The sequence below is a fragment of the Nelumbo nucifera genome, chromosome 3 (assembly GCF_055504915.1).
Source record: "Nelumbo nucifera cultivar China Antique chromosome 3, China Antique-T2T, whole genome shotgun sequence".
Classification (NCBI taxonomy): domain Eukaryota; kingdom Viridiplantae; phylum Streptophyta; class Magnoliopsida; order Proteales; family Nelumbonaceae; genus Nelumbo; species Nelumbo nucifera.
Genome location: NC_142651.1, coordinates 68,852,862 through 68,880,038, shown reverse-complemented (window position 1 = coordinate 68,880,038; position 27,177 = coordinate 68,852,862). Strand labels below are relative to the sequence as shown.

The 27,177-nt window shown below is 39.2% G+C and overlaps 1 protein-coding gene and 1 non-coding gene across 3 annotated transcripts; both read right to left on the bottom strand.

The window, feature by feature from the left end:
- Positions 1-435: 435 nt before the first annotated feature.
- On the bottom strand, positions 436-8,964 carry LOC104590955 (uncharacterized). Of its 2 annotated transcripts, none has more exons than XM_088900082.1 (2): positions 8,603-8,964; positions 436-933 (listed from the first exon to the last, which is right to left on the bottom strand). In XM_088900082.1, the coding sequence occupies exon 1, from the start codon at positions 8,892-8,894 to the stop codon at positions 8,631-8,633; it is 264 nt and encodes an 87-aa protein (XP_088756208.1). In that variant the 5' UTR covers positions 8,895-8,964; the 3' UTR covers positions 436-933; positions 8,603-8,630. The 2 variants fall into 2 exon arrangements, with proteins under 2 accessions (XP_088756208.1, XP_088756207.1); XM_088900081.1 differs by lacking the exon at positions 436-933 and adding an exon at positions 6,629-7,060.
- Positions 8,965-11,560: 2,596 nt separating this feature from the next.
- On the bottom strand, positions 11,561-11,667 carry LOC148801311 (small nucleolar RNA R71). Its single transcript, XR_016084857.1, has one exon. It is a non-coding gene; the product is annotated as a small nucleolar RNA R71 (small nucleolar RNA).
- Positions 11,668-27,177: the final 15,510 nt, after the last annotated feature.

Below are 27,177 nucleotides of genomic sequence, written 5' to 3'. Positions count from 1 at the left end.
CATCAAAGACAGCCCAATCCGTCACCTAGTGTAGTATCATAATCGAGTCTAGGGGTCGGGTGTAACTTTCCATTTTTGCCCATCAATCTCCAAGGTCCAGGGCAATACTGGAAATCTGGTCCAGTTCAAAGATTCAATTAATCCTACACTGTATGTGCCTAGGGTCTCACCCTGGCAGCTGAGACAAGCCACCCCAACCGACTTGGTGGCACTACAGTGTCAGCCTTGTCAGGATAGGTCTCCCCAGACCGACCCACTGGCTGTGAACATTCTAAACTAACACGAGTCTCATTAAGTGTCCAGTTTAAGGGTATTACACAGAAACATACCAAGGGAACATGAATCAAATATGTATCTTTATTCATTAAAATAAACTCATAAAGTATATCATTCTGATTGAAGCTAAGTGCATACAAAAACTGTCTAACAGAGGGATGTTTTCCAACTCCTTCTAGGAGATCATCTTATCTTTAGGGAGTCTTGATCTTCTTTGAACTAATTCTATCATATCTCTTATCTAATGATCTAATCTCAATCTTCTTATCTCTCTAGGATTACATTCAAGACTTTAGATCTGATAAGACTCTATCCTTGGAGATTACATTCAAAATTCGGACTCTTAACTCTTGAATTCGAGTGCTTTAAAACTTGGGCTGTTTCAAGGTACTTTTGCGAGTTGGGCTTAAGTTGTGAAATGGGCCTGGCTGCGAACTTGCTCCAACTTCGGGCTTATTGTCTTACTCGATTCTGGCCGAATCTGTTGAAACCTAAAACATAAAAGTTATGGGCCTTCGTTTCCTCTTTCTAATGCTTCTTGAATTGTCCAATTCGGAGTCTGGAATTGAGAGTTAGGCCCTGATTACTAACTGTCGCTGAAACTGTGCAAAATCACCCGATTTGCCCTGTTTTCTTCCAATTGCCTTCTTTATTGCCCTGAATCGAAAGATAAGAGTAATGAGTCCATTTAAGTGCTAAATAAATGTAAAAGAGTGAATATTAGGGGATAAAAATAGGGTTCTTTTTGGTCTCATCATCTCAACATACCCAGGTTTTGACCCCGCTAAGGATCTCACTGATTGGCATATCAAAGACAGCCCAATCCGACACCTAGTGCAATATCATAATCGAGTCTAGGGGTCAGGTGTAATTTTCTAGTTTTGCCCATCAATCACCAAGGCCTAGGGTAATACTAGAAATTTGGTCCGATTCAAAGATTCATTTAATCCCACACTGCATGTGCCTTGGGTCTTACCCTGGCGGCTGAGACAGGCCACCCTAACATTTGGCAGCACACCAGTGTCAGCCTTGGCAAAATAAATCTCCCCAGACTTATCCAATGGCTGTGAACGTTCTAAACTAATACAAATCTCATTAAGTGTCCAGTTTAAGGGTCTTACACAGAAACATACCACACAACATGAATCAAGCATGCACATTATTCATTTACATTAAATGTTCAAAGTACATCAAAACTGATTGGAGCTAAGGGCATATAAAACTGTCTAACAGGGAGATCATCCAATGATCTTAAGGACACCATGGCAATGATGTGCATTCAGCCATGGTGTGCATAAGAGCCACTATCGAATCAACATGGGCCAAGTGCTTATGGCCCATGAACGTAGCTCATCACCCATCCATACATCACATGCATGAAATTCATAATTGATCCAATCATTTAAATAACTGTAAAACCCATATGTAAAGCCCATAAAATTATCAAATAATATTATCTAGGTATATGGGTTGAACTGCAAAGAGCAGTTCGGACCATGAGAAGATGAAAGGAAGGATTCCCGGGGATTTGCCCGGTGGGAATACTCCAATGCTTAAGTTAGTACTGTGTATGGGGAGTAAAGAGAGAAACGAAAGCTAAGAGTGGAGGTCGTGCTTTATCACTATATTCGAGAGGTTAGAGGTCTCCAGAAGAAGTTTCTCCTCTGCCTTTAGGGCTTTTATAGGAGCGCTCTTGCGAGATCGGGCATAACCGCCACTGGGTCCCTGCCACAGCCGCTACCTGTCAGGGCTGCGCAGGTGGCCGTTGGGACGTACTCCTTACTCGGGTGAGTGACACGTCCCCAAAGTGACAGGCACGCCTCTGCCTACTGAATGACGTGGGCGTAGACTGTCGAAAAGACAGGGACTGTGCCGTCAGTTAGGGACGTGGCCCAGTCTGACTGGTACGGCTTATTAAATAGAAGCTTCCTGAGGAATGCTCGTGCGGCCCATTCGCGAGCTACTTTGCAACAAGCTTTGAATACTTCAGAAGTACCCTAAGTAGAATTGGTCTTCGGATGACTTGCCTTGTTCGGAAGCTCGGGCGAGCTGGCTTTCTTAGCTCGCAAGTTAAAGTTTGCCTCGGAATATCCCTTGAGGTAGCTCGGGGGACCCGGAGCTCGCATTGTGGCGAGCCCCTCCTTTACCCCGCTACCATGTAGCGAGCTGCTTTATGGGCCTATCACTTAGCCGTACTGGACCACAATGCTGAGCTGTCGCTTACGCTGAGTCAGCGTCCACGTGTCGCCGTTTCATAGGTCGGGTCAAATCATCATTCATCAAAAACCCTAAAGACTTATAATATACATTAGAGTGGAGATTTCAGCCTTAAAAGTGGGGTGTTCTTCATTCCAACTTCAACTATACTGTTTCATATCAAGATAACACTTCTTCTTGTTGTCAATGGGTTGGTCCTAGGCCGGGACTAGCACAAAAGGTACTGCACATCTACTTGGAAAATGGATAATCCATTTCTGATCTACTGGATGAACTTGTCTGCTCTATATTGCCTCAGGTGAGTGAAGGGATGAGAGATCCATCCTATGGATGCCCAAAGATTGCGGAATAAGGGGCGAATTTCAAAAAATTTATCTCTCCCTTCAATTGGGAATCGTATTCCCTATTTAGAAAATCATATTTTCAATGATCAATCTTGAACCATAAACTGAACCAGATCTGAACCAAAAGGAGTGGGAGAAGATTATACCTGATACGGAGAAATACTATCTCCCAATGGAGGTGTTCACGCCCAATGAAGGATCCAAAATCTGCTCCCACTGAAGATGGCGCAGTGAAGGATGGAGAAAAATCAACAACGTTCTTCAAAAGAACTTGACCATTCGCAAGAATCAACTGGACGGCTTGTGAGTACAGCTCCAACCAATCTTTTCCCAAAAGATTGAGATCAAGATCAAATCTTGATTGCTCCAAAGAACTGGAGATCGAACTGAATGAATGGCAATGGTAGGAAGGTGGCGGCAGGAGAGAATTCGTAGTATGCAGGAAATCTCTCAATCTCTCTTTCTTTAAGAGAAGAATGCTGTTGATCATGAAAAAGGCCACCGCCCCCTTCCCCTTTTATAATCTCAAAGGGATCAGCTCCTAATCAGATTAGGAGTTGCTAATCCAAATCATATTTGGGTTAGAAGTCCCTTAGTGATAAGGGATAATCCTTATCTTATCTGCAGATCAGATCAGCTATTTCCTAATATAATTAGGAGGTTTTCAGATCTAAATCTCATTTAGATCTTGGACTCTCTGAGTGGATAGGGTCTAAGCCCAATCCTTTTAGTTGACCCACTTCAGAATTCGCCCCCTTTAAATGACTGATCAAATCAGCCCAGTTCGAAATGGGTTTAAAGCCCATTTAAGGTTATGTACTCAAAAAGCCTTACAAACTGCTGCCCAGTTGGGCTTCCTTGTATGGCGTGGGACCCAAGCATTGATCTACAGATTAGCCACATGGGTTTAGCCCAGCCTTTGTTACAAGGCCTGGCCGAATGCACTGCAGAAAACAGTGTACCCTCTGAAACCCATCAAATGGGCTATCTGGGCCCAACACTTACACTAAGTGGTCCCTGGGCCAAGCCACCTTGTAAACACCAAGGGACTGTGGGCAGATACAAGATTAGCCCATTAGGTGTTATCCTCAATGGTCTTACACTTAACCTCTCAGCCCATAATGATCATACACTGCCCGACAAGAGAGGAACTCTCCCTCGGCTGCAAGGAACTGAAGAGATGAGAGATCCATCCTATGGACGCCCAAAGATTGCGGAATAAGGGGCGAATTTCAAAAATTTTATCTCTCCCTTCAATTGGGAATCGTATTCCCCATTTAGAAAATCATATTTTCAAGGATTAATCTTGAACCATAAACTGAACCAGATCTAAACCAAAAGGAGTGGGAGAGGATTATACCTGATACGGAGAAATACTATCTCCCAACGAAGGTGTTCACGCCCAAGGAAGGATCCAAAGACTGCTCCCACTGATGATGGCGCAGTGCAGGTGGAGCAGAATCAGTAGTGTTCTTCTCCAAGAACTCTGTCCTTCGCAAGAATCAGCAAGATGGTACGTGAGCACAGCTTCCTTTCAATCCTTTCTCAAAGGACTGATGTCAAGATCCAATCTTGACTTCTCCCACAAGTGGAGGTCGAACTGGAAACCAGGGCGGAAAGAACAGGGAGGTGGCAAGAGAGTATTTGCAGGGAGCAGAATTCTCTCTTCTAGATTTCACCACCAAAGAAACCTGATGATCTGTGTGTATTGTGTTTCAAGGCTGCCGCCCCCTTCCCCTTTTATAATCTTAAAGGGATCAGCTCCTAATCAGATTAGGAGTTGCTAATTCCAAATCATATTTGGGTTAGAAGTCCCTTAGTGATAAGGGATAATCCTTATCTTATCTGCAGATCAGATCAGTTGTCTCCTAATCTAATTAGGAGGTTTTTAGATCTAAATCTTATTTAGATCTTGGACTCTCTGAGTGGATAAGGTCTAAGCCCAATCCTTTTAACTGACCCACTTCAAAATTCGCCCCCTTTAGATGACTGATCAAATCAGCCCAGTTCGAAATGGGCTTAAGGCCCATTTAAGGTTATGTACTCAAAAAACCTTCCAAATTGCTGCCCAGTTGGGCTTCCTTGTATGGCGTGGGACCCAAGCATTGATCTACACATCATCCACATGGGTTCAGCCCAGCCTTTGTTACAAGGCCTGGCCGAATGCACTACTGAAGACAGTGTACCCCCTGAAACCCATCAGATGAGCTCTATGGGCCCAACACTTACACTAAGTGGTCCTGGGCCAAGCCACCTTGTAACACTCAGGGACTGTGGGCAGATGCAAGATTAGCCCATCAGGCATTATCCCCAATGGTGTTACACTTAACCTCTCAGCCCATAATGATCATACACTGCCCGACAAGAGATGACCTCTCCCTCGGCTGCAAGGAACAGTGTTGCACTCTCCACTTATATGGATCCCGGGAATTAAAACCTTCTTGCAAACAATTTAGAAACCATATATATACTTTTATATCTTATATAAAATATATTTTGCAAAACAAATCTCAACGGTTGAAATCGGCTGCCGGCAGTCTTGGTTTCCATCAGTGAGAGTGCATCCCTGATCGTTACCTTTGTCCGACAAAGGGGCTGATCCTGTCACTATGATCACCCACTCAGATGAATTCTCGGACTGTCCCAACATACCCAGGTTTTGACCCCCGCTAAGGATCTCACTGATTGGTACATCAAAGATAGCCCAATCCGACACCTAGTGCAGTATCATAATCGAGTCTAGGGGTCGGGTGTAACTTTCCAGTTTTGCCCATCAATCTCCAAGGTCCAGGGTAATACTGGAAATCTGGTCCAATTCAAAGATTCAATTAATCCTACACTGTATGTGCCTAGGGTCTCACCCTGGCAGCTAAGACAAGCCACCCCAACCGACTTGGTGGCACTACAGTGTCAGCCTTGTCAGGATAGGTCTCCCCAGACCGACCCACCGGCTGTGAACATTCTAAACTAACACAAGTCTCATTAAGTGTCCAGTTTAAGGGTATTACACAGAAACATACCAAGGGAACATGAATCAAACAATAAACTCATAAAGTACATCATTCTGATTGAAGCTAAGGGCATACAAAACTGTCTAACAGGAACAGTGTTGCACTCTCCACTTATATGGATCCCGGGAATTAAAACCTTTTGCAAACCTTTTAGAAACCATAATATATATACTTTTATATCTCATATAAAATATACTTTGCAAAAAACAAATCTCAACGATTGAAATCGGCTGTCGGCAGTCTTGGTTTCCATCAATGAGAGTGCATCCCTGATCATTACCTTTGTCCGACAAAGGGGCTGATCCTGTCACTATGATCACCCACTCAGATGAATTCTCGGACTGTCCCAACATACCCAGGTTTTGAGCCCCGCTAAGGATCTCACTGATTGGTACATCAAAGATAGCCTAATCCGACACCTAGTGCAGTATCATAATCGAGTCTAGGGGTCAGGTGTAACTTTCCAGTTTTGCCCATCAATCTCCAAGGTCCACGGCAATACTGGAAATCTGGTCCAGTTCAAAGATTCAATTAATCCTACACTGTATGTGCCTAGGGTCTCACCCTGGCAGCTGAGACAGGCCACCCCAATTGACTTGGTGGCACCACAGTGTCAGCCTTGTCAAGATAGGTCTCCCCAGACCGACCCACTGGCTGTGAACATTTTAAACTAACACGAGTCTCATTAAGTGTCCAATTTAAGGGTATTACACAAAAACATACCAAGGGAACATGAATCAAATATGTATCTTTATTCATTTACAATAAACTCATAAAGTACATCATTCTGATTGAAGCTAAGGGCATACAAAACTGTCTAACAATGAGTTTCTTTTAATTCAAACTTTCATTGGAGCAGGGTTGAACATTGTAAGCAATTCCTAATTTGGTATATAAATTATAAGTTAGATTTTGTCTTCTCTTTTAGGTGCCTTTAATGTAGAACTAAAAGCACAAAAGATGCTTTTCACATTACTAAACTCTGCAACATTTCTTGCATGGTATAGGGTTTTGTATACAAGCTTCATCTTCACCTCTCCTTGTTCTGCCAGTTAGTTTATCTTTTCTGATAGAAACTTCTTACAAAAGATGGTTGCATTTGCAGTATGTGGAGAATTTTGCTGTTCTTAACAAGATGGTCTGCTCCACCTCTTCTGTATGGGTTAAGGAAGTTGTTTTTGCAAAAATCCAGTGCTAATGTTGAACTTGAGTCTGTAAAGGGAATTCTCATCAAATTGTCAAAATAAGACATGTAGTTGCATCAAAATGTGCAAACTCATAACAAGGTCAGTACGCCAAAAAAACAATAATGCATCTCTCCCTTTCCTATTTATCCTTTTAAAAAATTATCATTTATTATATTTGTGAATGCATCATCAACTGATAGTGGCTCAATTGGTAGGATCTCTGACTCGTAGCAGAAACCTGGGATCAAATCCCGCTGCCACTAGAGTTCGGGGGTTTAAGGGGATGGGGGATGGGCTATCCCTCTTTGTGAAGCCCCACAAAGAAACAAAAAAGAAAAAAAAAATTGTGAATGCATCATTTTCAACTCCTTGACATAATAAATATAAGGTGGGAAAATGTTGACATTTTGAAGAATGATACAGGTGATCACATGCCATGGCAGACTGGTATGGCACAAAGTTTGTTGATTCTTTTCTAACATATTGAAGAATGATGCTGAATTGAATTATTCAACAGTTTTTCACTTCCTAGAGACCCACTTTCAAATGTAAAATGACATTATAATCCAATTGGTAAGATTAAAATTTGCCAAGTGTCTAGTCTAGTGGTGCATTACTTTCCTTAACGAGTAAGTTTCACCTATTAATGACCTCTAATTTGGATCAGACCAAAGAGTTCTGAAATCTAACAAGAACATTTTGCACCTTGTTATGAGACAAAGGTTAGTCTTCAATATTATGAAATCTACTGAGCATTCTGTTTACAAGAAACAACGATCAGCACCAAAATACCTGTTAGAAAGAAAACAATTCAATTATATCTATTTTGACTAAAGGACCTCCTCCATAATACACCAAATGGATCCACTTTCTGTAAGGGTATGTCTCCCACTTTCTGGATGGGCATGTTCTGCTTTTTAGAGATTACCTCTACATTGTTACCTTTTTTTCTCCATGCAGATGGAGATGACAAGGTACTGATGAAGAAGCACAAGACCATATTGACCTTGATGCTGGCAACCAAGGTGCAAAGATTCAGGAGAGGATGGAGTAGCTAAATGAAATATGCTGCAACAATTCCCATTTTGATTTTTCTTTGATAAATATTCCCATTTTGAAGAGCTCGGCTTGCACTGACCGAAGCCGAACTTCATTTTGAAATTTCAATAGCAGAACCCAAAACCAAGTAAGTTTAGTTAATACAATTTAATAATTTGATCTTGGTTAGGCCTCTTGATGTTAATACCAAAGAATTATGGGCTCTAACATAACAGAGTTAAAGATTTCTGCACAAATGGCATTGTTTTGGGATGAAAGCGTAATGTTCCATCTGCTACCTAAGGAAAAACTGCAATGCTATCTAATGAATAACATAAGTTATTTATAATTGTGTGAAGATTGAAATTGCAGCAGAAGGCAATAGAGAAATTGCTGGTCTGATCATGCACGATTTCTGTAGGATTTCATTTAACAAGCTAAAGCAACACCATATCTAAAATCCATTTGACAGGAAACATAAACTCAGGACAAACGTAGTACGGAATAAGGCGTTTTGCGTATAACACACCAGATCAAAGGAGAGAACTAGGATATGCTCAGACGATCTTGATAGTGGTGGTGGACGTCGCAGCAACGGCACCATCTTTTGCATTTATGACTGGATCCACATTTGTATTGGGGTTGAGAGGAGCACGAATGGATTGACTTGGGTTGTCTTCGTCGGGATCATAATCGGGATTTAGGGAGCGATCTATGGCTTCCCTTCCCTTCTCAAGGCAGGGCTTGCAGGCGATCTCAATTGTAATCCAGCCAAGAATCACTGCAGCTATAGCAATCACTGCGCTGGTGATGGCGGCCATTTCTCTCCTGCTTTCTGGTTTTCTCTCGCGGAAATATAATTGGAATTTAGAATTGAAGCTCAAATCAATTTTCTTTTCTTTTGATAAATAAAGGGGTAAATTACAAAGATCCCCATGGTCAGTGACAAAGACCCCTGCAATTTTTTTCGCGACAAATACCCCCTGAAATTTTACGTTGGGCCAACGGACAAATACCCTTCAGCCGTTAAATTAAATAACGGAAGGCATTAAATTACTAAAATACCCCTTAAACTTGCTCTATTTTTTTTCTGTTTTATTTTTATATTTTTTGCCATTTTCTTTTAAAACGTAACTAACCCAAACATAACTCCATTGCTTATCGTTGAAAAATACTTCTGCTATCTCACCTGTGAAATCGTCGGAAAAGAAAAAAAATCTCCATTAAGTTAATTAAAAAAGGGCATTCATCACCAAAAAAAGGAAAAACCTTTGTACAAGTATATGCTAAGGAACTATGAGACGATTTATCTATAGAACAATGTGAAGAAAATTTATGTTTTAGTTCGTCTAACGAAGAAAACAAAACCAAATCCTAGTAAAAAGCTGGAGACAAGTAATCCTTGCCACACTTGAATTTGATCTCACCTCTGCATTCATGCATGTTTGGAGAAAAAAATTCTACAACTGCAAATGAATTTGTGCCACAACATTCTTGCTTACAACTATTAGACTTAACGGAGTCAAGACCATTAACAGACGTCTACACCCTAAAAAATTTGAAATACCTAAAATCCCACCTCTCAAATCTCTCACTTATTTAGTTTCACCCCTTCCCCACTTCTCCCTCTCGAGCTCAAAGTCCTCTCTCCAAACATCGAACCGCCCCCACCTCTCAGATTTCTGCAACCTTGTGAAAGTCTGCCGCTGCAAACATGGAGCGTCATCGCATATAAAAGATCCATGAAATTTTTAAATCCACTCCTTTTTAATACTATTGCACTTAATAATAAAGCAAATATAACCCAGAAACAAGGTTCTATTATTCTCATTCTTTAAATAAATGAAGTGAATAAAAATTACTATATTTTTATCTCTAAATATTCATTCTTTTACACTTAATTAACACTTAATTGGACTCATTACTCTTGTATTTTGATTCAGGGCAAGCAAGAAGGCGATAGGAGGGAAACAAGGCTAATCGGATGATTTTGCACAGTTTTGGCACCGTTTAGTAATCTGGGCATAACTCTCACATCCGGACTCCGATTGAGATGATTCAAGATGCAACGGAAAGATAACGAACCGGCAGTTAGGGCTGTTGAAAGCCCTAACCATGACTGTGGAAAGCCTAACCATGACAATGAATATTTCATTTATCATGAATTGATTTCTTTATAGTTAGGGATGTGGAAAGCCTAACCATGACAATGAATATATTTTTATTCTAATTTATCCAAGATTGTGATTTCCATATAGTCTATGAGTTATTATGCTTAATGCGATTAGAAGTGGCTATCTCTTAATTGATTTGGGTTTATGTGAATGAATCGGGAGAGGAATTGATATAGTGGACCGAATAATTCATGGTGTGAATTGAATGGTATATAGGAATATATACACATGATTCATCTGAACGTATAAGTTTTTCTTTGAACTTAATGCATTTCTATCTTGAGAACTCTAGTCGAGGGATCGAAGGGTTACTTGATAGAAGTATATTTGATATATCTTGGGAAAGAATATTAAATAAAATTGGAGAAACTTCAGCTTATGGAAATGACAAATTATCTTGGTTAATCTCATCCATTAATATTCATTGGAATGGTTAAGCGGACCAATGGTCCTAGCGATTTCAATTAATCGTTGCATATTCAGTTATTGATTACCCTTGCTTTTATTTTATTTTTTCTATTTTTAATTTTCAGTAGTTCTTATTGTTGGATCTGAATTTCGATTGTCCAAATAATTAAGGTCGTAAATCTAATACTTATTTTGTTAAATCCTTGTGGGAACGATATTTTTATACTACTTGATAACTAGTGCATTTGCTAGGGTTATAATTTTAGCTATCAAATTTTTGGCGCCGTTGCCGGGGATTTAATCCTAAAATAATATTAGAACTTGTTAACCTTGGTTAATTTGGATTTTTATTTTTTTCTTTTATCATTATTTATTCGAATTCTTGCTTAGTGTATGACATGCACTAGAGGAGATGAATTAGCAGAATTCGATCCTGAGATAGAGAGAACCCTTCGCATACTACAAAGAGCCATAAAGAAAGAGAGGAGGTTGAAGAAGGCGAACCGGCAGAAGAAGAACAGATGGTAGATGAAGCAAATCGAACCCTTTTGGACTATGCTTGTCCAACAATTGATGGGGTTACTTCTAGCATTTGCAAACCAACAATCCAAGCCAATAATTTCGAGATCAAACCTGCGATCATCCAAATGATCCAAACAAGTATTCAGTTTAGTGGGTTGCTGAGTGATGATCCTAATGCACATATCAATAATTTCCTGGAAATATGCGACACATTCAAGCATAATGAAGTTAGCGGTGATACTATTAGGCTTAGGCTTTTTCCATTCTCATTACGTGATAGAGCTAAGGATTGGCTTAACTCACTCCCTGCAGGACGTATCACTATTTGGAACGACTTGACTCAAAAAATTTTGGCTAAGTATTTTCCTCCCTCTAAAACAACAAAATTGATTAATGATATCACTACTTTTGTTCAACTAGAGAGGGAATCTTTGTATGAGGCATGAGAACGATTTAAAGAGATGCTTAGGAAGTGTCCTCACCATGGAATACCAGTTTGGCATCAAATTCAAACTTTTTATAATGGTATTACTCCATCTAATCGCTCCATTATTGATGCAGCTGCAGGTGGCACAATCATGAGGAAAACTCCAGAGGAAGCCTATGATCTCGTGGAAGAAATGGTATCAAATAGCTACCAATGGAATAATTACCGAACTGATCGAAAGGGAGTACACCATATAGATTCTTTTGCAGCTTTATCTGCTCAACTTGCTAGTTTGAATAAAAAACTAGACAATCTTAGTGTTGCAGCAATAAATGTGTCATCTAGTAATCCATGTGATCTTTGTGGCCAATTAGGACATTAATTCTGACTGTCCGGTAGGTAATCCTTTTGCTTCACATAAAAGTGCTAATTTTATTTCTCATGGTGGCAGGCCGAATTTCAATCCCTATTCGAACACATACAACCTAGGGTGGAGGAGTCATCCGAATTTTTCATGAAACAACAACCAACAAAAAGCACCCATGGGATTTCAACAACAGCCGCCCCCACAAGAAAAAGGAAATCTAGAGGAAATGATTTCTAAGTTCATTAATGTTGCTGAAGCAAAGTTCCAAGATCACGAAAAGATATTTTGAATCAAGAGGCATCTATTCAGAACTTAGAAGTTCAAGTGGGGCAGATCGTGAGCATTTTGTCAGAAAGAAGAGAGGGACGATTGCCTAGCAATACAGAGAAGAATCCAAGGGAGCAAGTGAATGCCATTGCTTTAAGAAGTGGAAAGTGTTAGACAGTTTTGTAAGCCCTTAGCTTCAATCATTTTGATGTACTTTTGTTATTTAGTGGAAATAAATAAAGTGCATGTTTGATTCATGTTGTTTGGTTTAATTCTGTGTAAAACCCTAAAACTGGACATTTGTAGAGACTCATGTTAATTTTAAATGTTCACAGCCGTTGGATAACTCTGGGGAGATTTATCCTGCCAAGGCTGATACTGGTGTGCCACCAAGTGTTGGGATGGCCTGTCTCAGCCATCAGGGTAAGACCCGAGGCACATACAGCATGGGATTACTTGAATCCTTGAACCGGACCAGATTTCCAGTCTTGCCCTGGACCTTGGAGATAGATGGGCAAAACTGGAAAGTTACACCTGACCCCTAGACTCGATTATGACACTTCACTAGGTGCTGGATCAGGCTGCCTTTGATATGCCAATCAGTGAGATCCTTAGTGGGGATCAAAACCTGGGTATGTTGGGGCAGTTTGAGAATTCATCTGAGTGGGTGGTCATAGTGACAGAATCAGCCACTTTGTCGGACAAAGGGTAATGATCGGGAATGCACTCTCTCTGATGGAAACCAAACTGCCGGCAGTTGATTTCAATCGTTGGAATTTTGTTTTTGCAAAATTAATATATTTAAATATATATGTACGGTTTCAAAATGTTTGCAAATGGTTTTAATTCCCGGGATCCATGTGAGAGGAGAGTACGGCACTGTTCCTTGCAGCCGAGGGAGAGGTCCTCTCTTGTCGGGCAGTGCTTGATCATTAAGGGCTGAGAGGTTAAGTGTAAGGCCATTTAGGATAATACCTGATGGGCTAATCTTGCACCTGCCCACAGTCCCTGGGTTTTTATAAGATGGCTTGGCCCAGGGACCACTTAATGTAAGTGTTGGGCCCATAGGGTTCATACGATGGACTCAAGGGGTTCATTGAGATTTTCAGTGAATTCGGCTGGGCCTTGTATTAAAGGCTGGGTCGAACCCATGTGGCTGGTGTGTAGATCAATGCTTGGGTCCCACGCCATACAAAGAAGCCCAACTGGGCAGCAGATTGGAAACTAATTAAACACTGAATACTTAATGGGCCAAAAGCCCATTTCGAGGTGGGCTGATATGATCACCCATCAATGGGGCGAATTTGAGATTGAAGTTAGCAAAAAGGATTGGGCTCTTAGCCTTATCCACTCTTAGAGACCAAATTCAAATCAGATTTGAATTTGGTAACCTCCTGATAAGATCAGGAGTAAGCTAACTCTATCTGGGAAAGGGATTAGGATTATCCCCTATCCAAATACTGATTTGGATTGGGATAACTCCTAATTAGGAGATTTCTTAATCAAGAAGAAAGGGAGGAGATTTTCGAATGAACCACCAAAAAAAAGGGGAGAAAAATCAGATTTCGATCCAAGGTTTTTTTTTTTGTAAGCAAGAAGGGTTCCTGCGAATTGAGATTAGATCTCATTCTCTCCAGAAAAGAAAACAGTTCAGCCTTTTCGTTTCTGGAAATCTCCTCCTGCCGCCGCCATCTGCATTATTGCAAGATCTGATCTTTGCAGAAAAGAAAGTCAAGAAACCAGTTCTTGACATCAGTCTTGCAAGAAAGACTGAAAGAATTCAGTGTTTAGTACATCCAGGGGATTCTTGTGAAGGATCCAGTGTGTAGGACGCACCCTGCTGGTTCTGTTCCATCCACAGCTGTGTCATCTTCAGCAGGGACAGATCTTGGAGCATTCTTTGGGCGTGAACACCAACTTTGGGAGATACTGCTTCTCCGGATCAGGTATAATCCTCCCATTTATCTTTTGGTACAGATCTGGTTTGATTAGGGTTCAAGTAGATCCTTGAATATTGTATTCTAAATTCAGGGAATATGATTCCCAGTTGGGAGAAGGTAGGAAATTTTTGAAATTCGCCCCACCCATTCCGCAACCTTTATGGCGTCCATTAGATGGATCCTACCATTCTTTCAGAAAGACTATTGGCGAGATCCAGAATGATGATCAGAAAGCTGAAGTGGCCGATTCACAAAAGGAGACCAAAGGGAGTACACCTAAACTGAATTTAGATGGTATTAAACTCCCTCTCCCCTACCCTAGAAGAGTTTTGAAAGCTAACTTGGATAAACAGTTTGAGAAATTTTTAGAATTGTTTAGAAAAATACATATTAACATCCCTCTTCTTGATGTATTGTCGCAGATGCCAAAATACGCCAAATTCTTGAAGGAGGTGATGTCAAATAAAAGAAAATGGGAGGAATGTAAGATGGTGAAATTAAACAAAGAGTGCTCAGCCATTCTCCAAAATAAATTGCCCCCAAAGCTTACGGATCCAGGGAGTTTTTCTATACCTTGCACCATAGGAAATACTGAATTTGAAAAAGCCTTATGCGATTTAGGTGCCAGTATAAATCTAATGCCATATTCTATTTTTGAAAAACTTGGATTGCATGAACTAACATCTACTACTATTACCCTGCAATTAGTTGATAGAAACATTAAATATCCTAAGGGAATAGTAGAAGATGTTTTAGTCAAAGTGGGCAATTTTATTATTCCTGCTGATTTCATTGTGTTGGATATGGAGGAAGATAGGACAATGCCCTTGATTTTAGGGAGACCTTTTCTTGCTACTGGTAATGCTTTAATTTATGTACAAAAATTTCTACTTACTCTTAGAATAAATAGTGAAGTAGTATTTAATGTATTTAAAACCATGAAGTATCCCAACACAATTGAACATGAAATATATGCAATTAATTGCATTGATGTTTGGGCAGCTGAAGTCGATACAGATGATCCTTTAGAACGTTGCAGTCTTAATTCTTGTAAAAATGTGCAGGTCATGGATGAAGAAGTTAAGGAGGTTTTGAACTATTCGGAGGTCGGTCAGGAAGAGTGCAAGCCAAGACAAGGAAAATTTTTACCATTGGATGGACCGACCTCTAACAAGCAATTGCGACCTTCCATTGAAACACCTCCAGCTCACACAAAACTCCTCCCATCTATTATGCAGGCCCCTATTCCAGATTTAAACCCACCCATGATGGATGAGAGGGGAAAACATCGGAAGTTGCAACTACAAAGCCTAGAGGATCCAGTTTAAGATTAAAAATAGGGAAGTTTGTTTTTCTTTTTTTTTTTTCTCTTCTTGTTTTTATAGCTAAGTTATTTCCACCTTTTCTTTTTACCTTACATTGAAGACAATACGTAGACTAAGTGTGGGGGGGCATGACTTATCTGAACCTTTTGAAATCAATAAAAACAGTATAGGATTTTATTTTAGTTCAAAAAAAATAATAAAAAAAATCAAAACCTCAACTCTTTTGAAATCAATTGAAACAATGTTCTAGGAAAATTCTTGTGAACCTAGTAATGAGGTACGATCAAGGAGTACATGACTTATCTGAAACCATTTCCAGTTAAGCTAGTCCTAAATTCAGGTTTAAGTAAATGGGGTAGTTGTTTTACCATTGCTACAATTGGTAGGATGGAGCATAAAATGCACCTACCAACCAAGTAATTCAATACTAGGATGGAGCATAAAATGCACCTACTAGCTAGCTAATTCAATAATAGGATGGAGCATAAAATGCACCTACTAGCCATCAAATTCAACAGTAGGATGGAGCATAAAATGCACCTACTAGCCATCAAATTCAACAGTAGGATGGAGCATAAAATGCACCTACTGGCCGAGTGATCCAAAAGTGAGACGGAGCATAAAATGCACTCACTCCCGATAAAAAAAAAGAGAGGTTTTCCCTGATTTACTACCTAGTTTGCAATAGAAAAAGTTGGATTGACTGATGAATGAGTCGTGTATGACTTGGTTGTGTTAATTAAACGGTTTTCCGTAGTTAACCTAGAACATTTGTGCAGAAAGATGGAGAGTTGAGTTTAAAAAAAAATTGGTAGGATAATTACTTTGTTCTTGTTTTATTTTGTCTTGCCCAAGGACAGGCAAAGCTTAAGTGTGGGGGGATCTGATGTGAATAAAAAATACCATTTTTTTTATCCCTAAATATTCATTCTTTTACACTTAATTAACACTTAATTGGACTCATTACTCTTGTATTTCGATTTAGGGCAAGCAAGAAGGCGATAGGAGGGAAACAAGGCTAATCGGATGATTTTGCACAGTTTCGGAACCGTTTATAATCTGGGCATAACTCTCACATCCAGACTCTGATTGGGATGATTCAAGATGAACCAGAATGATAAGGGAGAACGCCACAACTTTCATGTTTTGGGTTTTGACAGATTCGGTCTGCATCAAGGTCAAAATCTGGCCCAAAGTCGAAGCAAATTCGTAGAGAAGTCCAGCTCACAACTGAAGCCCAATTCGCAGAAAAGCCTTGTAGCAGCCAAATTTATAAAAGAAGCCCAACTCGAATTCAAGAATAAAGAGTCTTATCAGATTTAAATTTCAAATGTAATCCTTGAAAGATAAAGAAGATTAAGATTACTAGATAAGAGATAGGATATGATTAGATCAAAACTAATTAGGACTTTCTATTTTTGGGGAATGAACTCCTAAAAGGAGTTGGACACAGCCCCTCCTCCTAAAGCTATATAAAGTGGGGGGGGGGGGGGGACTAGCTTTAGGCATCAATCAATTCATCTTGGAAGCAAAGAAAGAATGAGAAAAGGGGGAAGGCGGCGGCAAGGAGAAGACAAGCACATAGATCTCAGCTTCAAGGGCAACATCATGAGTTCTTTCTTTCCTCTTGTTTGTTTCATTTCCTTTATTATGAATTGATATCTTTATAGTTAGGGCTGTGGAAAGCCTAACCATGACAATGAATATATTTTTATTCTAATTTATCAAAGATTGTGATTTCCATATAGTCTATGAGTTATTATGCTTAATGCGGGAGTGACCATTTCTTAATTGATTTGGGTTTATGTGAATGAATCAGGAGAGGAATTCATATAGTGGATCGAATAATTCATGGTGTAAATTGAATGGTATATAGGGATTTATACACATGATTCATCTAAACGTATAAGTTTTTCTTTGAATTTAATGCATTTCTATCTTGAGAACTCTAGTCGAGGGGTCAAAGGGTTACTTGATAGAAGTAGATTTCATATATCTTGCGAAAGAATACTAAATAAAATTGGAAAAACTTCAGCTTATGGAAATGATAAATTATCTTGGTTAATCTCATCCATTAATATTCATTGGAATGGTTAGGCGGACCAATGGTCCGAGCGATTTCAATTAATCGTTGCATATTCAGTTATTGATTACCCTTGCTTTTATTTTCTTTTTTCTATTTTTAATTTTCAGTAGTTCTTATTGTTGGATCTGAATTTTGGTTGTCCAAATAATTAAGGAAGGCTGTAGTTCTAATACTTATTTTGTTAAATCCTCATGGGGACGATATTTTTATACTACTTGATAACTAGTGCACTTGCTAGGGTTATAATTATAGCTATCAAGTTACACTATTAAGACTTAAAACAGAAAGCAAATCAGCAATAGAAAGAGAACTATCTATATCAGCAATAGAGGCTACAAAACACAGATCTGAATCCTAATATGCAGAATTAGAAATCAGATTAACAGTGACAAATAGTTCCTAATATTGCTACAATAAGTCCCCGGCAACGGCGCCAAAAACTTGATGTGTATTTACTTACACTAGCAAGTGCACTAGCCGCACAGGTAATAGAGTGATGAATAGAGTATCGTTCCCATGAGGACTTATGTAGCATCTACTAGTAGTACATCAGCCAACTCTTATCTGATTAGCTGAAATTTAAATCTAATTCAAATTTGAAATCCTAACTACAAAACTAGCTCTAACAAATTTGATCAAACACCTTGCAAGCAAATTGAGAAGATAAGCTAACTATGCATAGAATTAATTCAACAATTAGATCTCTAGGTCATTCGATTAGATTAGGATTCAGCCTTGGTTTGGTGAAAGCCCAAGGCAATGAACAACTTCTCTCAAATGCATCTTCATTCTATGCATGAGTGATGATTCTTCTATCTCTAGCAAGAATCTAATCCCCATGCGTGCATTAAGATCTAGAAATTCTAGGGCATCATTTCAGATTTGAATGATCACCAATCGAATTGTACAAGTTATCTCAAGCACTCTAGGATTTCCAAAGAACAAATCGGCCAAACCAAGTTAGAGTTACCTGAATTTTCTCTCAAGCAATTCAGATATTACAATTTCATGATCTGAAATTACAAATCTAAGAATACAGAATAGCAGTTCGGATATCACAATTACATGAACTGAAATTTCAGATATGAGATTACACGATAGCAGCTTGGCTAACAGTTCTACTGATGGCTATAAATATAACCCTAGCAAGTGCACTAGTTATCAAGTAGTATAAAAATATTGTTCCCACGAGGATTTAACAAAATAAGTATTAGAACTACAACCTTCCCTAATTATTTGGACAATCGAATTTCAGATTTGAGAATAAGAACTAATGAAGAAATAGAAACAGGAAAACAAGAGCAGAAGTAACAATGCTGAAGTATGTAATGATTGGTTGAATTCGCTAGGACTCTCGGTCCACCTAACCTCCAATGAATATTAATGGATGAGATTATCCAAGATAATTTGTCATTCCCATAAGCTGAAGCCTTTCCAATTTTATTTAATATTCTCTCTTGAGATATACTAAAACTACTTCTATCAGGTAATCCCTCGATCTCTCGACTAGAGTTCTCAAGATAGAAGCGCATTAAGTCCAAGGAAAAACTATTATATTCAGATGAATCATGTGTATATACCCCTATATACAATTCAATTCACACCATGAATTATGCGGTCAACTATGTGAATTCTTCTCTCGATTCATTCACATACGCCTGATCAATTAAGAGATGGTCACTGCTAATAGCATTAAGCAAGATAATTCATAGACTATATGGAAATCACGACCTTGAATAAATCAGAATAAGAATATATTCATTGATATGATTAGGCTTTCCACAACCCTAACTACAGATAAATTAGTTCATACTAGCAGAAATAAAACAAACAAGAGGAAAAAAAGAACTCATGGTTTCGCCCTTGGAGTTGAGATCTCCTCTTTTCCTTGCTGCCACCTCATTCTTGCAGACTTCTTGCTTGATAGCTGGATTGCTCCTCTGCTTCTTGATGCCTCTCTAGTCCGCCCCCTACCCCTTTATATAATTTAAGGGGAGGGGGTGGTCTCCTACTCTTTCTTGAAGTTAATCTCTCAAAAATAGAAAGTCATAGTCTAATCCTACTCTTATCTCTTTATCTAATGAACTCAATCTCTTTATCTTTATGGGATTACATCATAAATTTAGATCTGATAAGACTCTTCTCAGTTTCTTGTTCTTGGATTCGTATTAGACCTCCTCTGCGAATTGGGCTGCTGTCAGGCTTTTCTGCAAGTTGGGCTTAAGCTGCGGATTGGGCCTTCATGCGAATTTTCCCTGACTTCGGACCCGGATTTGACTTTGATACAGGCCGAATCTGTGAAAGCCCAAAACATGAAAGTTGTGGCTTTTTCATTTATCTATCCAGTGGGTCTTGAATCAGCCCAATCAGAATTCGGATACGCGAGTTAGGTCCAGATTCCTGAATGGTGCCGAAATTATGAAAAATCATCTGATTTGCCTTTCTTTGCTCCTGGTGCCTTCTTTCATGCCGTGAACCGAAATACAAGAAATATGAGTCCAATTAAGTACTAATTAAATATTCAAGACAGAATATTTGGGGATAAAAATGTGATAAATTCTACTCTCATCATCTACATATGAATTTCTAATCAAGAAACATCAAAATTGAATCTAATTCATTCGAATAACCCTAGAGAACTAATTACAGATCTGAATTTACATGAAACATCATTCAATTACAGCAAAAAAGATTGAATTAATGGAGAAAATAAACATGAAAGCCCTAGCTGAATTCGATTACCACTTGTGCAGAAATCAAGGAAAAAGACAACCTAGATTGATCTCCTTCAATGGCTTCTTCTCCAAATTCGAAATCAACTTCTTCTTCTCTTGATCATTCTTGAATCTTCTCCTCTCTTCTCCTCTCTTGCTCCTATCTTTCTCTTCCCCAAAAGGAATTTGCCTAAAAGGTTTTTGACCCCCTTTTCCCCTAGCTCTCTTCTCCTTTTATAGCTTTCTCTTCAACCCCTTTCTCTCATCTAGAAAGTTCTCCCATCTAGAAAGTTCTCTCCTCTAGAAAGTTTGGCGCCTTTAGCCTCTTGAACCTTCTAGAAGTTGCTACCCTTAGCTCTCTTGAATTCTCTAGAAGTTGTCTTCCCTAGCCTCTCTTGGCTACACTTTGGGCTGCTCTTGAGCTGCAATTTGGGCTGTTCTTGAGCTGCAATTTGGGCTGTTCTTGAGCTGCAATTTGGGCTACTCTTGAGCTACAAATGGGCCTCCTCCTTGTTGGGCCGAATAGGCTCCCTTGGAAGGCTGCGGCTGGGCTCTCTTTTTGGGCTCTCCCAAGGAGTGTTGCATGGGCTTTAAGGGCCGAATAGCCCTCTTTTTACCTCTCGGCTGGGCCTTGCTCCCAGATAGGCTGTATCACCTTCAATTTTGCCTCCTTTAGCATGGTTTTATGCTCTTTTTCCCTAGACTTGTCCCCTTTGACAATTTTCTGAAATCAAGCTCAATTGGGGTAAGAATTCACACAAATTGGCATCAAAACCATGCATGTTACCAGAATTTATATGTAAATTGTACACACATCAATTCTTTACTTGGGGACTAAAGCAAGTTTGTAGCTACAACCATAGGAACTATAGAATTGTATTTCAGAGAAGGATTAATTACATTAAAAGATTGTCTTTATGTACCAAATTTGAGAAGAAATTTGATTTCTGTTTCAAAACTGTGTGCGAATGGATATTTTATTTTCTTTAGTAATACGATTACTATTAAAAGAAATAACAAATTCCTTGCATACAAAGAACTTGAGAATGGTTTTTATGTTCTCCATCATTCTCTAAAAACAAATATAACCGAAACTACGTTGGATGATATCCCCAAGAAAAGAACCCGTGATACAGTCAATCCCACATGCCTGTGGCATTACCAACTTGGCCATATTAACATAGATCGTATCACAACCTATAGAAGATCTTCCAACCTGTGAAACAGTTAGATAGAGAAATTAAGACCCTTCGATCAGATCGAGGTGGCGAATATCTCTCTGACGAATTCAAGGACTACTTAAAGGTCAATTGGATAGTATCAAAACTAGCCCCTCCTGCTACATGGCGTGTTGTCATAGGCACCCAAAAATAAAACCAATACTTGTAAAAATAATATGCAGTAGTGCGAGTAAGGATCATTCCCACAGAGAGTATCTAACCTAAATTATGTGCTACGTGTATCAAAGATGGAGGGGAGGTGTATGTAACGAAAACCATAATTAAAAGAAAGAATATCAGAATTAAAAAGAACAAAATTTAAAAGGAAAGCAAAGAAATTTGGAGTGCTGAAACTAACTGAAAGAATGAATCTTGGTCTAGGATAACATCCACCATCAGAATTTCACTACTGTTCATCGATGCAAAAATAAATTAATTCAGACTTCGAATATTCAACATAGGAATTGGTTTCCTGTATCTCCAGCATCCCGAGCAGCAAATATTAGGAAGGAAATCTATGAAGTTCGGTAGTTTGGTGGTGAGACACTATATGAATATTGGGAAAGATTTAAACAACTTTGTACTAGCTGCCCCCACCACCAAATACCCGAACAGCTTTTAATCCAATACTTCTATGAAGGACTCCAGCCCATGGATAGAAGTATGGTAGATGCAGCCAGGGGAGGAGCCTTGGTGAACAAAACACCCGAAGCGTCTAGGGAATTAATTTCCAACATGGCCAAAAATTCACAACAGTTTAGCACAAGGACAGATGGCACCATTAGACATTTTAATGAGGTAATTCATGCTAATTTAGAAAATCAGATTTCAGATTTAACTGCTTTGGTTAGGCAACTGGCTGTAGGACAATTGCAAACAGCTAGGGTGTGTGGTTTCTGTTCGATCCCTGGTCATCCTACGGACATGTGTCCATCACTACAGGACGGATCGATGCAGCAAGTAAGTGCTGGAGGAGGATTCCCGGGTCAGCCACAACGCAAATATGACCCCTACTCCAATTACTACAATCCGGGGTGGAGGGATCATCCAAATCTAAGCCACGGGAACCAAGGAGGACAGCAGAAATATCAGCCCCAATTTTTCAGTCGACAGCCCCAATTTTCCGCACCTATCACAGTGCAAGGCCAACCCTCAAATTCAGGTATGTCATTAGATGATATAGTTAATGCTCTAGCTAATAACACTCAACAATTTCAACAAGAAACAAGAGTCAGCATTCAGAATTTGGGAAACCAAATCAACCAACTTGCCACTTCCATTAGCAAGTTGGAGGCGTAGAACTCCGAGAAACTACCATCACAAACGGTAGTCAACCCAAAGGAGAATGCAAGTGCAGTGGTGCTGAGAAGCGGAAAGGAGTTGCAGCCCCAACCGAGCTCACCATCGAAGGCAGCTAAGGGAGACAAGGAAGAGGAGAGACACGAGTCAAACGAAGGTCCCATTGAGGTAATATCCGACCCCACTCTCCCTAAGGTTACTAATGCTGTTATACCACCTTTCCTTGGTAGGTTGGAGAAGTCCAAGAAAGAGGAATATGAGCAAGAGGAGCTAGAAACCTTCAGGAAGGTGGAGATAAATATCCCTTTGTTAGATGCTATAAAACAGATCCCAAAATATGCAAAATTTTTGAAAGAATTATGCACTAACAAAAGGAGAAAGCGAATCGATGAGAAGGTAAGGGTTGGGGAGAACGTTTGAACTGTCCTTAAGAGGACCTTGCCGAAAAAATATGTTGATCTAGGTATGTTCAATTTACCTTATGTGATTGGCAATAAAAGAATCGAGCATGCCATGCTAGATTTATGTGCATCCATTAATGTCATTCCATACTTGATTTATTGTGCTTTGAGATTAGGTCCCTTAAAGGAAACTAGGGTAGTAATTCAGTTGGCTGATCGTTCCAATGCTTACCCAGAAGGGATCGTTGAGGATGTGTTGGTGCAGGTTAATGATCTAATCTTTCCAACTGATTTTTACATTCTAAAGATGAAGGAGGACACGATCACAAGTTCAGCCTCACTTCTATTAGGTAGGCGATTTATGACAATGGCCAAAACCAAAATAGATGTGGATGAGGGTACCCTCTCCGTCGAGTTTGACGGGGAGATTGTTAAATTTAATATTTTTGAAGCTATGAAGTGCCCAAATGAAGACCATTCGATTTGTTCGGTTGATACTATTGATTTAATTGTGCAGGAAATTTTTGAAGAAGATATGAATGAGGAGCTTGGATTGAGCACACAATTCGATACGAAGGACCCTATTCCAGATTTGAACCCACCCATGATGGAAGAAAGGGGGGAACACCAAAAGCTGCTTCCACGAGAATTAGAGGATCCGATTCAGGATTAAAAAATAGGGAAGTTTATTTTTCTTTTTTTTTTCTTTTTTTTGTTTTTTTTCATTTCTAGTTTAGTTGTTTTTTCCCTTTCTTTGCATTTAACCTCATATTGGGGACAATGTAAGTTTTAAGTGTGGGGGAGGGGATTTAGGTTAGAATTTAGGTCGTGTTTTTTTGCATTTGTGTTAAAAATAAAGAAAATACTCAACTCTTTGGAAATCAATTGAAGCAATGTTCTTGGAAAATTCTTGTGAACCTAGTAATGAGGTACGATCAAGGAGTACATGACTTATCTGAAGTCATTTCCAGTTAAGGTAGTCCTAAATTCATGTTTAAGTAAATAGGGTAAATACTTCCCCATTGCCACAATTGGTAGGATGGAGCATAAAATGCACCTACAGTTCAAGTAATCCGATGGTAGGATGGAGCATAAAATGCACCTACCAGCTAAGTCATCTGATAGTAGGACGGAGCATAAAATGCACCTACTAGCTAGCAATTCAAACAATAGGATGGAGCATAAAATGCACCTACTAGCTAGCAATTCAAACAATAGGATGGAGTATAAAATGAACCTACTGAAAGTAATCCAAAAGTGAGATGGAGCATAAAATGCACTCACTTCTTCAGAGGAGAGAAAAAGAAAAAATAGAGAGAGAAAAAGAAAATATAGAGAGAGAGAAGAGAAAGAGGTTTTCCCTGATTTACTACTTCGTTTGCAGTAGCAAAAATTGGATTGACTGATGAATGACTCGTGTATGACTTGGTTGTGATGATTTAATGGTTCACAATATTTAACCTAGAATATTTGTGGAAAAAGATGAAGGAGAGTTGAGTTTAAAAATCAGTAGATAGTTTGTTTGCTTTTGCTTGTGTTTTGTCTTGCCCGAGGACGGGCAGAGTTTAAGTGTGGGGAGATTTGATGAGACCAAAAAGAACCCTATTTTTATCCCCTAATATTCACTCTTTTACATTAATTTAGCACTTAAGTGGACTCATTACTCTTGTATTTCGATTCAGGGCAAGAAAGAAAGCAATTGGAAGAAAACAGGGCAATTCGGATGATTTTGCACAGTTTTGGCAACAGTCAGTAATCTGGGCAAAACTCTCAATTCCAGACTCCGAATTGGACAATTCAAGAGGCATCAGAGAAATGAAAGAAAGGCCCACAACTTTTATGTTTTGGGTTTTGACAGATTCCATCCACATCGAAGATGAAACTGGGCCCAAAGTCACAACAAGTTTGTAGCAAAGCCCATTTCACAGCTGAAGCCCAATTCGCAGAAGAGCCTTGTAGCAGCCCATGATATTAAAGCAGCCTAGCTCGAATTCAAGAGCCAAGAGTCCCAATCTCAAACGTAATCTCAATGAAAGAGAGTCCTATCAGATTTAAATTTTAATTGTAATCCTGAAAAGATAAGAGATTGAGATTACTAGATAGGATAGGATAGAAGTGGATCAAATTAGGACTTTCTAATTTTAAAAGTTAATCTCCTAAAGGGAGTTGGAGAGAGCCACTCCTCCTAAAGCTATATAAAGGGGGGGGGGGGGGGGGGGGGGGACCAGCTTTAGAAATCACTGAAGCATCTAAGCAAGCATCAACAACTCAAGCTATCAAGAAGAGCAGTTCGGCCTACTGAGAAGCAGAGCATGGAGGATCGAAATTCATGAGCAGCTAAGCTTTCTCTTTCTGGTTCAAGGGGGAGGTTCGATTGTGTCATTGTGAGGTTCTGTATTTAATTCAAGTTCTTGCTTTTTAATTCAAGTATTCATTGGTTCTTGTGCATATTCTCATTGGATGTTAATGCTAATTAGTTTGACAAATTAATTAATATTGTTCCTACTGCTATCCCTGTTTTGGTGATCCGTAATTGTCACGAATAGTGGTACAAGTAGCAATTAGGTTAATATCTTTCTGGGTCAATTGTTCGTGACAACCTTTGACCCATGTATTGTCATGTTTTAACCTAAAGGGAATCGATGGAACAAGATTCGATAATTGTAGCTATCTCAATTATTGTTATTTTTGGTTTAACTATTTTCACAAAGCTTAATGCTATCACTAGTTGATATGGAACGCTATCGTACCCAGTCGATTAGTGATAAGTGTTGGTTGAATGTTGGGTTTGGTCAGCTGAATTAGGAAAACATAAGGTTTATTTTGGCTATCCTAATAAATCTTAGATTAAATGCTTGAATTACAAGACCACTGAAGTCTACCTATGATCGATGGCCAATTGACTAACCCGAACCCTTGAACCAGAATTCGGTAAGACTGATTACTTGTTGTTAGTTGAACTTGCTATTGCTTTCTTATTCTTTTAAATTTTAGTTATTTAATTTTCCCACTCAGTTATATTATTCATTCGGCTGAGAGATTATTGTTTAGCTCCCTATGGGATTCGACCTAGTACCACTTTTACTGCAAACATTTTATTGTGGGACTATCATTAATTTTGAGGGCTTAGAAAACTCGTCAAAATTTTGGCACCGTTGCCGAGAAGATACTTTAATTTCTTAGCTTTGTACCTTCTATTTGTGTTAACCTCCTTTGTTTTATGACTCGTGCTTCTCACCAAGGTGAACTAGAATATAACCCTAAAATTGAGAAGACCACCCGTCGGTTGAGCAAGGAGGTGAAGCGAAAGAAGGGCCATTCACCCCCAAGGGTGAATTCTGATATTGATTTGACAAATTGTGATTGACCCATTTTTGATGAGGAAGAAAGGATGGCTGATAGAGAAAGAATGCTAAGAGAGTTAGCTGCGCCAATCATGAATCAACAACCTTTTTGCATAATATATCCCACTCTTGAGGTAGCCTTTGAACTAAAATCTGGATTGATTCAACTGCTTCCTATTTTTCATGGCTTTCCAGGGGAGGACCCTCATAAGCATCTCCAGGAATTCCATGTTGTCTGTTCAAGCATGAAACCACAGGGTATGACTGAGGGTCAGGTAAAACTTATAGCTTTTCCTTTTACTTTACGAGATAAATCAAAGGATTGGTTATAAATTCTTCCTCCCGGTTCGATATGTACATGGGATGAGATGAATAGAATGTTTTTAGATAAATATTTTCCTACATCCCGAGCTGTAAATATTAGGCAAGAAATCTGTGGAGTTCGGCAGTTTGGTGGTGAGACACTATACGAATATTGGGAAAGATTTAAACAACTTTGTGCTAGCTGCCCCCTCCACCAAATACCTGAACATCTTTTTATCCAATAATTTTATGAAGGGCTTCAGCCCATGGATAGAAGTATGGTAGATGCAGCCAGTGGAGGAGCCTT